The sequence below is a fragment of the Priapulus caudatus genome, unplaced genomic scaffold (assembly GCF_000485595.1).
Source record: "Priapulus caudatus unplaced genomic scaffold, Priapulus_caudatus-5.0.1 Scaffold594, whole genome shotgun sequence".
In the NCBI taxonomy this organism is placed as follows: domain Eukaryota; kingdom Metazoa; phylum Priapulida; class Priapulimorpha; order Priapulimorphida; family Priapulidae; genus Priapulus; species Priapulus caudatus.
The window spans coordinates 1-13,780 of record NW_014577655.1 but is presented as its reverse complement, the minus strand read 5'-3'; the positions used below and the strand labels follow the sequence as shown (position 1 = coordinate 13,780).

At 40.7% G+C, this 13,780-nt stretch overlaps 2 protein-coding genes across 3 annotated transcripts in view; one reads left to right on the top strand and one right to left on the bottom strand.

The window, feature by feature from the left end:
* Positions 1 to 6,861, top strand: part of LOC106811953 (dual specificity protein phosphatase 8-like) — a 25,318-nt gene extending 18,457 nt beyond the window's left edge. For both annotated transcript variants that reach the window (XM_014815697.1, XM_014815696.1), the window contains exons 6-9: positions 1,544 to 1,691; positions 1,984 to 2,107; positions 3,785 to 4,047; positions 4,712 to 6,861. In XM_014815697.1, coding sequence (XP_014671183.1) covers positions 1,544 to 1,691; positions 1,984 to 2,107; positions 3,785 to 4,047; positions 4,712 to 5,925 — 1,749 coding nt within the window. In that variant the 3' untranslated portion in view covers positions 5,926 to 6,861. The remainder of the gene's footprint in view (positions 1 to 1,543; positions 1,692 to 1,983; positions 2,108 to 3,784; positions 4,048 to 4,711) is intronic.
* Positions 6,862 to 9,008: 2,147 nt separating this feature from the next.
* LOC106811950 (leucine-rich repeat-containing protein 51-like) lies at positions 9,009 to 12,965 on the bottom strand. The gene has a single exon (XM_014815691.1). It carries the CDS (start codon positions 12,963 to 12,965, stop codon positions 12,372 to 12,374), a length of 594 nt encoding a protein of 197 aa, XP_014671177.1. The 3' UTR covers positions 9,009 to 12,371.
* Positions 12,966 to 13,780: the final 815 nt, after the last annotated feature.

The window sequence follows — 13,780 nt, the reverse complement described above, 5'->3', positions numbered from 1 at the left end:
GTATGTTTAGGGTTAGGGTTAGGGTTAGGGTTAGGGTTAGGATTAGGGTACACTTCTGTAGTACAAGTCTGGTACACTTTGTGTATATACATATAAAACTACCTCGGGTACATATCTGTAGTACCTGATACGACAACGACCCGATCTGCCTAATTATGTGACAACACAAATTTGAATCATTATGTAAAAATGTCATATTGGATATATCTCACTTACCACAAAGAGTATAATGACATTTTTACAGGAATGTGTCACCATTAAAACGAGTGTGAAATTACATTATTCTGCTTTGTAATGATAGAGATATATCCACTTATACATCGGCTACTGTGACAGAAATCTAAACAGAAAAATCAGCGTTTTTCTATGTTTCACAATGGTCGACCGCCTGTGTGCAAAATGGGTGAACGTATGTGAAACATCTACTGTTAGTACTTACTGTGTCATATCCATGACTAACTGAAACCACTAAATTGGTAAAGTGTTCTGTACACGTTTAAAATCTTTGAGAAATTACCATCGCAATTTAATGCGAAGTGCACGAACGATGCATACTAGCTGTCACTAAGGCTGAGAGGGTCTATGTCTCCCTGGGTACTGCCGGAACGTACCCTGGGTACGGTTTGGTATACCGGAACGTACCCTGGTACTATCTAATATGCCGGACCGTACCTCGCCTACTTGACTAACGAGTCTAGGGATCGAGTCGCCTACGTCTACTCCCTAACCCTAACCCTAACCATATCAGATAGTTACCAGGGTATGTTCCGGTATACCGGACTGTACCCAGGGTACGTTCCGGCAGTACCCTGGGGGACATAGATCCCATGAGCGTCACTAAGCTACGTGTCAACAAACCTGGGCCTGTGTAACAACGTAAAATGCTATTTTCAACCATGCGGCAATTTCAACTATCACTGGCAGATGAAAGCTATAGAAGGGTTGATGATAATGGATCCTGGCATAATGAATATCGTGAACAGGTTGGTTGTATCATGTCTCTGACGTCATCAGTAAATCTGTGTTTACAGGGCCACCGCTCATGCACTACACACGTACGCGGGCAAGCAAAATGCTCTGAAAGTTTAAATGCATCGTTATATGGAGAAATATGCACGTACAGAGGTGGCACCTATAGTGTTGCTGAGAGGGTCAATGTCCCCCAGGGTACGGCCGGAACGTACCCTGGTACTATCTAATATGCCGGATCTTACCTCGCCTACTCCACTAACGAGTCTAGGGAGTCGCCTACGCCTACTCCCTAACCCTAACCCTAATCCTAACCCTAACCATATCGGATAGTTACCAGGGTACGTTCCGGTATACCGGACCGTACCCAGGGTACGTTCCGGCAGTACCCTGGGGGACATAGACCTTATGAGCCCTAGTGTTAATCATCGAATAAGAATGAGAATGAAAAATCAATGAAATTTCACATAAAACCTTGAGTGTATCCTTAATATATCTTGTCACATGTTAAATGTAGATGTAATGTTGATGTTGTTAGTGTATATTGATCACTGTATTTTGTTTAACATTACAGGTGCTGGGTATATCGTATGTGCTAAACGTAACAGGAAATTGCAGTCGATCTGACTTTGTACAGGATAATTACTTTCTGCGCATACCAGTCAATGATAACTACAGTGACAAGCTGTTGCCATGGTTTGATATTGCATTCCAGTTTTTAGGTAAGTGTCCCGATCATGTCATACTTTGTCGTAAATTATCTCTTATCTATGAGATTCTATTATTATAATGTATATATATGACAATATATCATATAACAAAAGTTTTATTTCAATTTGTAATTATGTGAAGCTGAAAAGCGTGTTTATATCGAACAGTTGTATTAATGGTGTAGGTCTTCAAGTTAAAAGTTTCAATTGAAAATATATAGCCATAAAAATTCACTGGTAGTAAGGCATTAAAACTGTTTGTTTAGCATAATATCTGAAGCACGGTAGTCCTGGCTACTTGCAGATAAGGTGCATGAGTCACATGAGTGTGTTCTCGTGCACTGCATGGCTGGTGTCTCCCGCTCACCAACATTTGCCATCGGATACATCATGAAGCATGTTCAGATGTCATCTGATGAAGCCTACAGGTAGGTGATACTGTCGCTCAAGTATTCCCTTCTTATACCCGCTTACTCTGGATGAGAAGTTGTCAACGTAACATACATGTCAATCCCTTTGGATGCCCACCTGTATACCCTTCTGGAAAAATCCATAAATTCCATAAGAAATCCTTAGGATCTACAAAAATCACAACAAAACGAGTTTAATATCAACACTTTATTAACCGAGAGTCATCTCTGCAGTCTCTAGTCTGCATTCACTGCAGCAGCAGTAACCTAGCTTTCAGTTAAACATCCGGTTGATGTTCTTTGTTCTCTTTACTTGTGTGCATGCGTTCAATCGTTATTTTATCATTCTCTAAACAAAACAGCACGCAATAAATTTTGAGCCAAGTTTGTTTATAATCCGTATGATTTTAGGTGTATGCTCGTGAGCAATTTAAATGGGTGAAAATCCGTAAAATTTACGGACATTCCGTATAGGTTGACATGTATGACGTAAGGCATTTAAATCTCTTTAATCTTTTCTTGGGAAAGATGTAAATTTTTGCTTGCAATCTACTTGAAATCGCTTCAAACAATAATTAGTTTTTCCATTTCTCAAACTGGCATCTCTCCTAATATTTCAAAAATCTGCCAGACTAAATTTTGGTTATTAGTTAAAAACTTGGTAGGCGTAGCAGCTGAGCAGTGGCAGCTGTGTGGAATCTATGCTAAACCTAGCTACTGCTTATAATCCCATAATCCCATACTTAGTCAGCTTTTAATACATAAACATCTATAGACCACCGATAATGATTAAATATTTCATGTAAAGTAATCATCTTTCAAATACACGTATTAGCGGATATAAGCTAAACATACTTATTACACAAACCTGAAAATTACCAATGCTTTGTAAATAATGCAGTACACATTTTTAGCTCACCTTGACATCGTCAAGCTGAGCTATTAATTGCCATGGGTCGTCGTACGTCCGTTCGTCCGTTTGTCCGTCCGTCCGTCAACATTTGGCTTCGGTCAACGATAACTCAGGAACCGTTTGACTCACATGTTTGGAATTGGGTGTAGTTGTTACTGCTATGCTCCCATATTAAACGTCCTATTTTGGAGCACGCCAGTCGGCGTACTTTCAAGCCACCGCGATTTTTTGGCAAAAATGGGAATTGCCATTAGTCAGTTCAGGTTCAACGGATTTTGCTCATTTTTGGTATGTGAATGAATAAGGGCTAGGGGTTTTGATATTAAAAAAAAATATGCAAATTAGGTAGGGTTCGGCAATTATATAGCATATAACGCAGATAGCAAACAGTCTGTGGTGTGACACTCGTCTGGTTCGTTTTACAAGATTTTATTGACAATATCTTTAATGCAAAATTGGTATTTCCTCTCCACCCTGCCGATAAAACGTCTATATTAGAGTAAAGTTTTACAAAACATGTCGGAACGCAGCATAACCTATTTATTTTGAACGCCATCGCTACAAAGCAGGTATAGCGCCATCTACCGTCACAAATTGTGATTCATTTTGGTTTATAAATTATTATTGCGATATACAGATGGCAATCGTTTCTATAATGTACGTCGATGGTTGCTCAATTAAAACTGACTTCTTCTGACTCACTCATTTGTGTCCTTTTTTTGTGGTGAGCTACAGTGTCATTGACACTTTCATTATAAATACCCATTGTACATTTGTCATAGGTACGTCAAAGACAAGAGACCAGTAATATCACCAAATTTCAACTTTCTGGGCCAACTGTTAGAATGGGAACGAGTTTTGCGGAGTAGAGGGTACAAAATCCAATCTGGCACACCTATGAGGAGACCAACTGTCACACCCTCAACTGCTCCAACACCCATGGTGGAACGTCTATCACCATCTGGGTCTCCAGTCAGGGCCTTGGCCAAGCTAAATTTTAATCAGTCAAACTCTAATGATGAGGATTGGAAAGAGGACATTAAAGGTGGGTATTTCTTATTGAATGTTGAATTTCTCGTTATTGGTAACAGGGGCGGATCCAGAGGGTTCGGGTGACCAGTTTCCATAGTTCTAGGGGTAAGCTCTAGGGGTTCGGGGGCATGCCCCCCCCCCGGGAATTTTTAAAAAATTAGGCTATATTTGGTGCACTCTGGTGAATTTTGAGGGTCAATTCTGAAGATACCCAGCCTGTGACCGGTTTCTGGAAACCGGTGCAAACCGGCCTAAATCCGTGCCTGGGTAACATGATTAATTTTTGTGTGTGGAACACATACATAGCCCAACCATCTTTTGCCACTTCATGATCTCACGTAGTAATTAGTAAGAGTAATCTTTAAAGGTGTTAAATTCATTGTTAGCTGAAATGCTTACCAGTGTTGTTTCATTAAGATAGAATGGTGGCACGTAGCAGTAGACTATTTTTCCACCTAAACTTGGGATGTTGTGCAAAAATTGGGTGCATCCATGGTTTGCCTTTGGTTGCGTCAACTTATAATTAATAGCAAACTTCTCTAAGAGGCAATCATGCAATTTGAAATGCTGCCGCAGCAGTTTAATAGTCTGTACGTTTGGGTTCAAGTACTAGCTGTTTATATAATGATTAGTTTCAGAATAATGGGTTTTTTGCAATGATTTTGTGTCATACTCAGGTGTGAAGGCTATTCCAACGTCGGCGCTTGACAAGATCAGCTTCATGCCATGTTTGACGAGTGAGGCAGGAATAGAGGAGTCATCGCCCAAGCTGCATGTGTCCTGCGGCGTGTCAGGCGGCAGCAGTGTGTGCCGTGTACGCGTCACCTGCGCCATCGACACTCCGTCAACGTATTCGAAGCCGATCTCGGCGCGCAAGCCACCGCTGCCGGTGAAGCCTCTGTTGCCAGTGAAGTCGTCTGCCGTGTCGACACTACCCGAGGTAGTGAGCGCATCTTCGCCCTGCATCACTGCGCACCAGCCGAAGCGATCGCTGTTCGCGAGCACGCACGACGCCAAGGACGTGGTGATCATTGAAGGCGCAAGGCTGCTCACAAAGCCTGCGGGTTCCGACAGGTCGCCCGTCTTTGTCTTTGGCAAGACAGTCGAGAGCAAGAAGGAGCCCGCAAGTCCCGACCACACACCGCTGTTTGTCTTCGGCAAGACGGTTGAGCGGCGTAGCGAGCGGCAGACGCCTCTCGATTCACTGAAGGTGGCGACTGCACTTGAGCCGCACCACCCACCACGGCCCTGTAGCATCTCTCTGTCTGTGCAGCCGGACTGGGGCCTGTGTGGTGCACAGAAGCTAAAACCTGCGACACCGCAGAGTGCGTGCCGGCAGGCGCGGAAACGTTTCGTCACGTGCTGGGATGGCAAGCTTGATGGCAGTGTGCCAGAAGCTGCGTTGGCCAGTCACCATAGTGCCTCGCTCGCCCCGGAGTCGTCCAGCCAAGACGATCAGAATTGTGTGGCGCAAAGTGACAAGGGCGATTTTTTAGGACACAGACTTGAGCCTTCTGGCAGAGGCTCAACGAAGTCGGCTTGCTCGACCGATGGGCAGTCGCCAATCTTTATCCCGATTAAACGCCATTTGTCTTGTGAGTCGCAGGACTCCGGTTTGGGCCCTAGCCCATGTCGCTGTGAAGACTGCCTCGGTTCTAGTCTGGACTCTGTCTTCGAGCTGTTCGAGGCAGAGGAGCCATTTGTGGGTAGTGGGGGCAAGCGGGTTGGCAGAAACAGCATGTTCTATGTGGACACAATCATGACTCCTACTGATCAAGGTATTTTGTCGTGTCCAGAAAGTATGACTGTTGGTGAGACGGAGTCACCGCACGTAGCAATGCCTGAGCATAAGAAAGTATACAGGTCGCATGCAACAATTCAGGTGTTGTGAAATATAACTTTTATACAATTCATACGATTAGTTGTCATGCCAAGCTGAAAAGCATTGACTAAGTACACATTTAACAGCAAAGTGGATACTGGTGCTGAAGTGATTTGCTGCTCTGTGCTAAGTTAGTGGTTGCATATAATTGGTCTTAATAGCACAAACATCATTTGTTGTCTGTTTCTGTGTTTGGATGTCCTAAACACGAACATTTAATCGTAACCATATATCTATGATGTGCCTATGTATGCCCTGGCTTGCCGATACAGTGATTACCTCCGCCCACGGAGTGGAGGAGGTTATGTGATCGCTCTCATGTAGTGTGTTTGCGTGTTAGTCCGTTCGTGTGTTAGTGTGTTCGCGCGATCGATATTAGTGCGTCGATTCAGCAGCAAGCCAGTCAGTTAGCAGCGAGCGGCGAGCCAGCTCGTAACACATACATGTTACATGGGGCGTATGGCGTATGTCGCTGGCAGAGGTATGCACTCTGTGAGTGCCCTCTGTCTAGTTTGAAATGCAATACTTTTGCTTTGACTACTCTATTGAGTTGACGCACATAGTTTGATGCTGCAACAGATGTTATATGTTCGTAATTATGTCTATTATTCAATCATATTATTCTAGTCACCTGAGCCTAGTCACGCACAGTTAACGATGTGATCGGAAACGCTAGTGGTGACTGATCACACCAGGTTTATCACGTAAGTAGTTTCCTAGCAATTCTTTGGCCTAATTTCAACAATTCTCACATTATTAACACATTGTCTATCACACAAAAGTTACGTTTGGCTTGGCTAGTATAGCTGCTTGGCATAACCAACTAGTGTTTGACACCAATGATAACCATTTAAAGTATAACCGGAATCAGACAACCTAAATAGGTAAAAAACAAACATATCTATTGCTCCTGTGTAAATTTAGAGGCACCTATAATTACCAGAACTATGTGTTGGCATTGAGTTTTCTTTAACTGCTTATAACAGATATATATATAACAGCCTATATATTTAGTGCATCCAGATCTAACATATATCTCCAAAAACGTCTAATCGCTTATCGATATAACTGCCTCTGTTCATTGAACAAATATTTATGTACAGCAGTTATTTCATGAACTATCACCACTGTATCACTATAAGTGATTGATCTGCATCATAATGAACCAATTATGCTTGTGCACATTGCTGCGCATTATTTATTTAATTCCTGAGGCATCAGGAACAGTGGTTGTCATCGATGGTTGACGTGAAAATGTAAATAGTCTATAAAATATTGTCATTACTCTGCTGTATGAACCCTCATGAACCCCGGCACCGCACAACAGCGAAATTTGCTCGCGAGTCGCATATAATATAAGTACCTGGTAGAAATTGGTCTCACATAATATCAAAATCACATGCTCCACTTCCATAAATCCATGAATTGGTGTATATCAAAGCAATGTTATAGGGCATTTCTATACGCTTGCTTTGCTGTTAGATCGACCAGCTGTAAATAATTAACATTTGAGACTTTGTTGTGTGACAAAGCAATGCATACATTACTTAGATGAGTTTGACAATAGTTTCAAATGCATGGTATCAGCGATACAGATCATACAACAAATGAGTCGCAATAACCATAGTAAATATGCTCCTTAGTGAAGACTTTCTAAGTATACGCATATACCTTACTTGCAATAATCGCAGATGTGTGCAGATACTTGGATGTTCTAGTTTGCCACACACTACATGCATACAATAGCATACACGTAGCATACAATACATACAATACAATACAATGTAGCATACAATAGCATACAATAGCATACACGTATTACTCCCGGATTCTATCATACAATGTTTTTTGTTTGTATGTAACTGATAATTTAGATTGAAACAGATATATACTTATTTAATATATAAAAATCGCGTTTGAAACTATTAGTCTTAAAGTAGACTGTGATAAAATTATTATTATTATTATTATTATTATTATTATTGTTTAGCCGTTTAAGATTTAAAGAAAACAAAAAATAGTAACTCGCGTGTAATACCATAATTATATACTAGATGTAAAATATTTCATTAGTGCACTTCATAATTGTACTATTATCTATCCGGTTATAGGCAAAAAACGGCAATGAATCTTATTCGTAACGGGTTTTCGGCTACTGCATTATTATAATATATTCAGGAGTCTATCAATATTGATAGACTCCTGATTTGAATATAGGTGTGTGTGCGTGCGTGCGTGCGTGCGTGCGTGCGTGCGTGCGTGCGTGTGTGTGTAAGGCACCTTTAAATATCGTTTTGTTGCAAATTGGAAATGTACGTTAGTAACTTAGTTTACACGTTTATAGCTGCAATAAGGAACCCAATAGTTTGTGTTTAATATATGCTCACAGGGTATTAGTTACCAAAGAAATGTTTATTGCTTGTCCAAATCTCATGAAACGCTTCATGGTTGAGATTGTAGCTGCTGCTCTACATTCTTCATATGTATATGAGAAAGGTTCGAGTCGGTTTGGAGGTGCCTTTCGAGGTTAACCTCGTAAATATTAGTCTTCAAAGTCCAAGTGACTATATCGAAGAAGGAAAGAGACGAAGTTGATCAAATAGACAGAATGGTAAGATCGTGATCTAGTGGCATAGAATATATGACAGTTAGGTGTTGCTATATGACGTAGAAATTTTAGTAATTTACAGCAAGAATATATATAGTGTATGCTGAAACAGTACATGTAATATTTCGCTGTACTCGGCCTAGTGCTTTGGTAAGATATTCATGATTTCTGGGCAGCAGGGATGCACGTGTTATACGCTACCGTTTATACGCTTTACTGCGCATGTACCGGCGGGAGAATATTCCGGGACATGAGCGCCTCACTTATCCAGAAGCCATTGCAACCGGGCAAGTAGTCGAATAGATAGATAGATAGATAATAGGTTTATTGCAAAACTAGTATTAACAACGTTACAATTAAAATGAATTTTGCAAACACGATAGCATCAGGCAGTATGAAACTGAAATTGATGATATTTACAATAATATATGTCCCATGGTAAGACATAGATATCACTTAAAACATTGGTTCATAAAATTATATCACTACAACTAAAATCATCTTTAAGAATATATACATTTAAAATAACGTGATCCTTAGTCAAAAATAGTTACAATTAAAGTGCGGCACAACGATAGAATCCATAGTCAGTCCTTTTGAATTGAGTGCCGATCATGCAGTTGGCCATTTATAACGCTTATCAGCGTGCATTTAGTTGCCAGTGTGCGTGTGTGGGTTAGTGCGTGCGCGCGTATATTTGTGGGCGCGTGCTTGTGCCTTTCGTTCGTTCTTTCGTTCGTATTCGCGTGTTCGCGCTCGTGCATCGCGCAATCCTGTTCTTACTGACGTGGAGCACATTTTCAACCCCTCATTATGCTACGCCACATGTATTTCTGTTTTTTAATGTTCTCAATCTCATTGCATGGCTTTCAAATACCTAGAGGCGAACGTAAATGTACGCAAAGCAGTTAACCAAATACAATAGGTTGTAAGTATATATTTTGCGTCTTGCAGCGATGCAGTTAACCTATACGAGAGGAATGTAAGCTGTATGCGTAAGTGCTCGGGTCTTTTAACAGATTATTGAAATTATTTGCCTGCAATGAGTTCACGGTGACGCATATGCGAAAGTGGCATTTTGCCACTCACTGCGCATGTGATAGAACAGAGTGTGTCATTGGTTACTGGGAGCGTAGCTAACCCGTTGTGCTCACTGATCTATATATATCTCATAGGTGTGCGTGTGTGTGCGCGCGCGCGCGTGTGCGTGCGTTTATATATAGTGATTTTGATTGACCTTGTAACGTATTTACATTTCTCTAAGGGGCAACTCTCTTCATTGCCCCCCCCCCCCCCCAGCTAGCTACGGCCTCAGCTTACTTGCTGAAACCATACCGATAAACATTGCCGCCACTGCGTTTGTTGGATAAATGTCTAAATCATCACTATTCACGCCACCGGCGTCATGTGCATCGTCATCAATAGTGATACCTGAGATCATTATACAGTTTTGAAATAGGGATATATTCCTTGTATTCGCATAGAGGTTATGCTGTTGTTTATAACGGGCATAAATTTATGAATTGTTAGTACATAATTGAGATGTCTGTCATCATAATATGCAGATATGGAGCCCATGGTGTTACGAGTGTTATGTGCCATTGATGTTATTAATAATGATAAACGATATATAATGAATTTACATGTAAACAAAACTCTTGGTTGTTATACCCTTACTGGAGTTATATAGTTCTATATTATCAGAATCAAATGAAATGGGTGTGTGCGTGCGTGGGTGCGTGTGTACATACAAATGACTATAGCGACAGTAGATTAGGATCGTGTTGGAGTCGTATACAAATTGCAGCAAGTGAAAGGTGGCACTTCAATTATTTAACTATGCCTTGTGATATTTGGGATCGAGTATAAATTCGTTGTTGTTGCTGTTGTTGTTGTTGTTGTTGTTGTTGTTGCTGTTGGTGTTGTTGGTGGTGGTGGTAAATTTATTGTTGTAAAACAAATTGAACTATTGTTATCCGTGTTGGAATCCGTATTTGGATTAGTTTCTACTTTCTGTTAGTTATCTGTGGTATACGTATAGTTCCTAAGGTTACCAAATACGAGTAAGGAACCGCAACTCTCCTCGCTGTCTTGCATTTCTCAGTCAATTCAGCTGGGTTTTTTTTAAACACATGATTGTGGTTACGTGTAAGATGACGGCCCCGCTTTATTTTATATATTATTATAGTAGAACAGGTTATTATACTGCTTTTCATCCCATCTACTTTGTTTTTCTAAAACAATATGATAAGATATTTCTAAAACAGGGACATGAAAATGAAATTGTCAATGGTCTAATAAAGAATCAATGAAATATAAATATATATAAAGGTATGTGTGTGTGCGTGCGTGCGTGCGTGTGTATGTGATTAGTGTAATTATTTAGATTTTGTTTGTTCTCGTTTACTTGTTTTAGATAAAAATTAAAAAAATACGGATAATTGTGTTCGTTATTAAAATGGTTATTAACATCAAAATGTATTTTGGAACATTCTCAATTTTAATTTGAAAGAATTTTTATAGTAATACTGCAAATATTATATTGATATTCCATTTTTCTCAAAAATCCTATTTTTCAAAGGTTCCTATTTTAAAACATAATTGAGGAATATCATACATAATCAATTTATCGAAATTGATCACACTTTTCTATCGTCAGTATAGTATCATGCAAAGTAAAAAATTTGTATTGATTATTACACAACATTACTAACAACTTAACCATCATTATTGTGACTAAATCACTAATGATAGATAGACCACACAGTCACTTTAATACGAGTTATTAATTACGGTGATGTATCAAGAGCATATAAAGAAGCTTCTTTATACGCTCTTGATTATATGTAAGTGTAACTTACATAAAAGCTAACATAATGGTTCTCTTGCATTCACAAGTTTACACGTCGACGTACATATATAACAAACATTTCAGAAGTACGTATAGCTGTAGGGAAATGTTGCAACCAATGGTACGTTAGAAATATTGGTTTTTGTGTACCTAGAAGCAGCTATGGAACTAGCAGCATTTCAAATGACCCCCAAATTGCAAGTAACCAGGAAGTTTCCTCGTCATATGCTTATATACGGTTTAGTGAATCACTGATGTGCGTATACCACTGCATAACCCCACCCATAACTTGCCTACTAGCTGCTACCGTATAAACAGGCGGGCAAGTTGGATACTTTTATGTTGCTCGGGGAAATTTGCTCAGTAGTGAGCTAGATACAGAGCATCTTCTTCAAGCGACTAAGATGTCGCTGGTTGGCCGCGCCCTTGGTTTCTACGACTGGGAGTATCCCGTTGCCCCTCAGATCTTCTAACTTATACTTTTTTTCTGTATGATAGCCATTCGCTTCTAAAGGCTTCTTCACAGTGTACAAGGTAGTGCGACCACAATGACCGCGCAGCTGCTTGTTTACAGTAGCAAGCGTTTGCCATTCGAGCATCGCCATACATGGACAGTGATGGACCATTCACGTCATCGGACGAAAAATCGGAACCCTTGTCTCCAAGTCGACATGGAGTGTGCATTTAATGGATGTAGTGTAGGCTTAATAGAGGCTATATAGCCTATAGATTATAGAGCTTTGGAAGCAAAGTCTAGGTTACACTTACAGAGCTAATCTAAATTGATTGTTAATGTTAGCTAATAAAGTATTATTGGGGTAGGCCTAGTCAGGCTAGTGCACAAAACGAAATACACGACTCGCTTACATACTAAAACTATAAACTAAAACGGTAAAATCCATTCGGATTGCGAACATCCAGCTTGGCAGTTATTTGGCAATCCACTAGCTGACACTTCCGCCATGGTTTGTGCATACGGATCCTTTGACTCTAAATTTACTCCGAGACTTGTGCTTTCTTCTTTGTTTTCTTCGCCCAGGGCCTGTTCTTGAACTGTAGTGAAGTAGCCCGGTCTGACTTTGTTATGCCGCTGAAATCTAACGTCTTCAGCTGAGGTATCATCGCTAGCACCATGTGTCGATAACCTTTCTCATTCTCAATCGAGTTACCGTGCAACGTCAAACTGCGTAGATCTGACAGTTGTGCCAGCTTTTCCACTTCACACAAATTTGAGATGTTGTTGCCATGCAAGTACAGCACCCTCAGGTTCCGGTAAGTGGGTAAGACAGGATCTATTGTTGTAAGGTCATTGAACGAGATGTCAATCCAAAGCAGACCATCGGGGTTGTCCACGAGAGACGCAAGAGTTTCGGCGAACCCTGACAGCTCGCACAATGAATTGTTGTTGAGCCTAAAAGCATTTGTTACAGCCTTTGGTTTATCTTGTCTCGTGTATCGCAGCTTCCTAATTCCATCTCTCGGCTCCTCGTCAGAAATATCAGATAAAACAGCAAGGCATTTAAATGAAAAATCGAGAGGCGGGGCAGCGTGGCTTATTCCTAAAGACGATAATTCACGCGGCGAAGACATGGCTTGTCGACAGATAAGTTAGTGCCTGGATAGCGTGAATCGCTGCCATCACTACGCGGTCGTCATGACAACTAACCAGCATGCAACGCGCAGCACGTCGTGGTACTCCGCACCCGGCATGCAACACGCACAGTCTGAGGAATCTATTATGTACTCTTAATTATACTATATTATAGTAAAGGTTTCAGGTAACGCGTTACTTACTAATTGAAACCTTCTAAATGCAAGTGTCTGGTGCGGACCTAACGGCTGGGCCGTAGCCTCTGTGGGGCAAGAGGGCAGCTGCCCCCTAGATTTTGGAGCAAAAATCTTAGCTAATAATAGTAAAATAACCCCGTAGAATTATATATCGGCCTGATATCATTTATTTCATTACAGTACTATTATTTCATTATAGCTATTATTTCATCGCACACATCTTTTGCAACACGTAATGACATTTGATTCAATGTATGACCCACGTGAGTTTTTCTAGCAACACAACCTCGTAGAAAGGATTTAATCTGTGGAGTAAAACAGATCGAGTGACAGGACAGGTGACTGCGCAGTAGATCGAAGCGGCACGTTGGTTACCAACGCCAGCGAAAAAACGCTCACAGAATACAGAGACAAGACAACGAAGGGAAGTGAATTAATTACGATGATATATGAAGTGACGATGGTAGTAGACTGAGGTTTAGTAGCAAGCACGGGGGGACTGAAGAACAACGCAAAGTTAAAGCGTATATGAAAGCACAAAGCATATTATTGTGGGAAAAAAGAGAGAGAGAGAGAGAGAGAGAGAGAGTGAGAGAGAGAGAGAGAGAGAGAGAGAG

Excerpts from the sequence above, each read along its gene's own strand:
- LOC106811950 (XM_014815691.1), bottom strand. The coding sequence starts at position 12,965 with ATGTCTTCGCCGCGTGAATTATCGTCTTTAGGAATAAGCCACGCTGCC.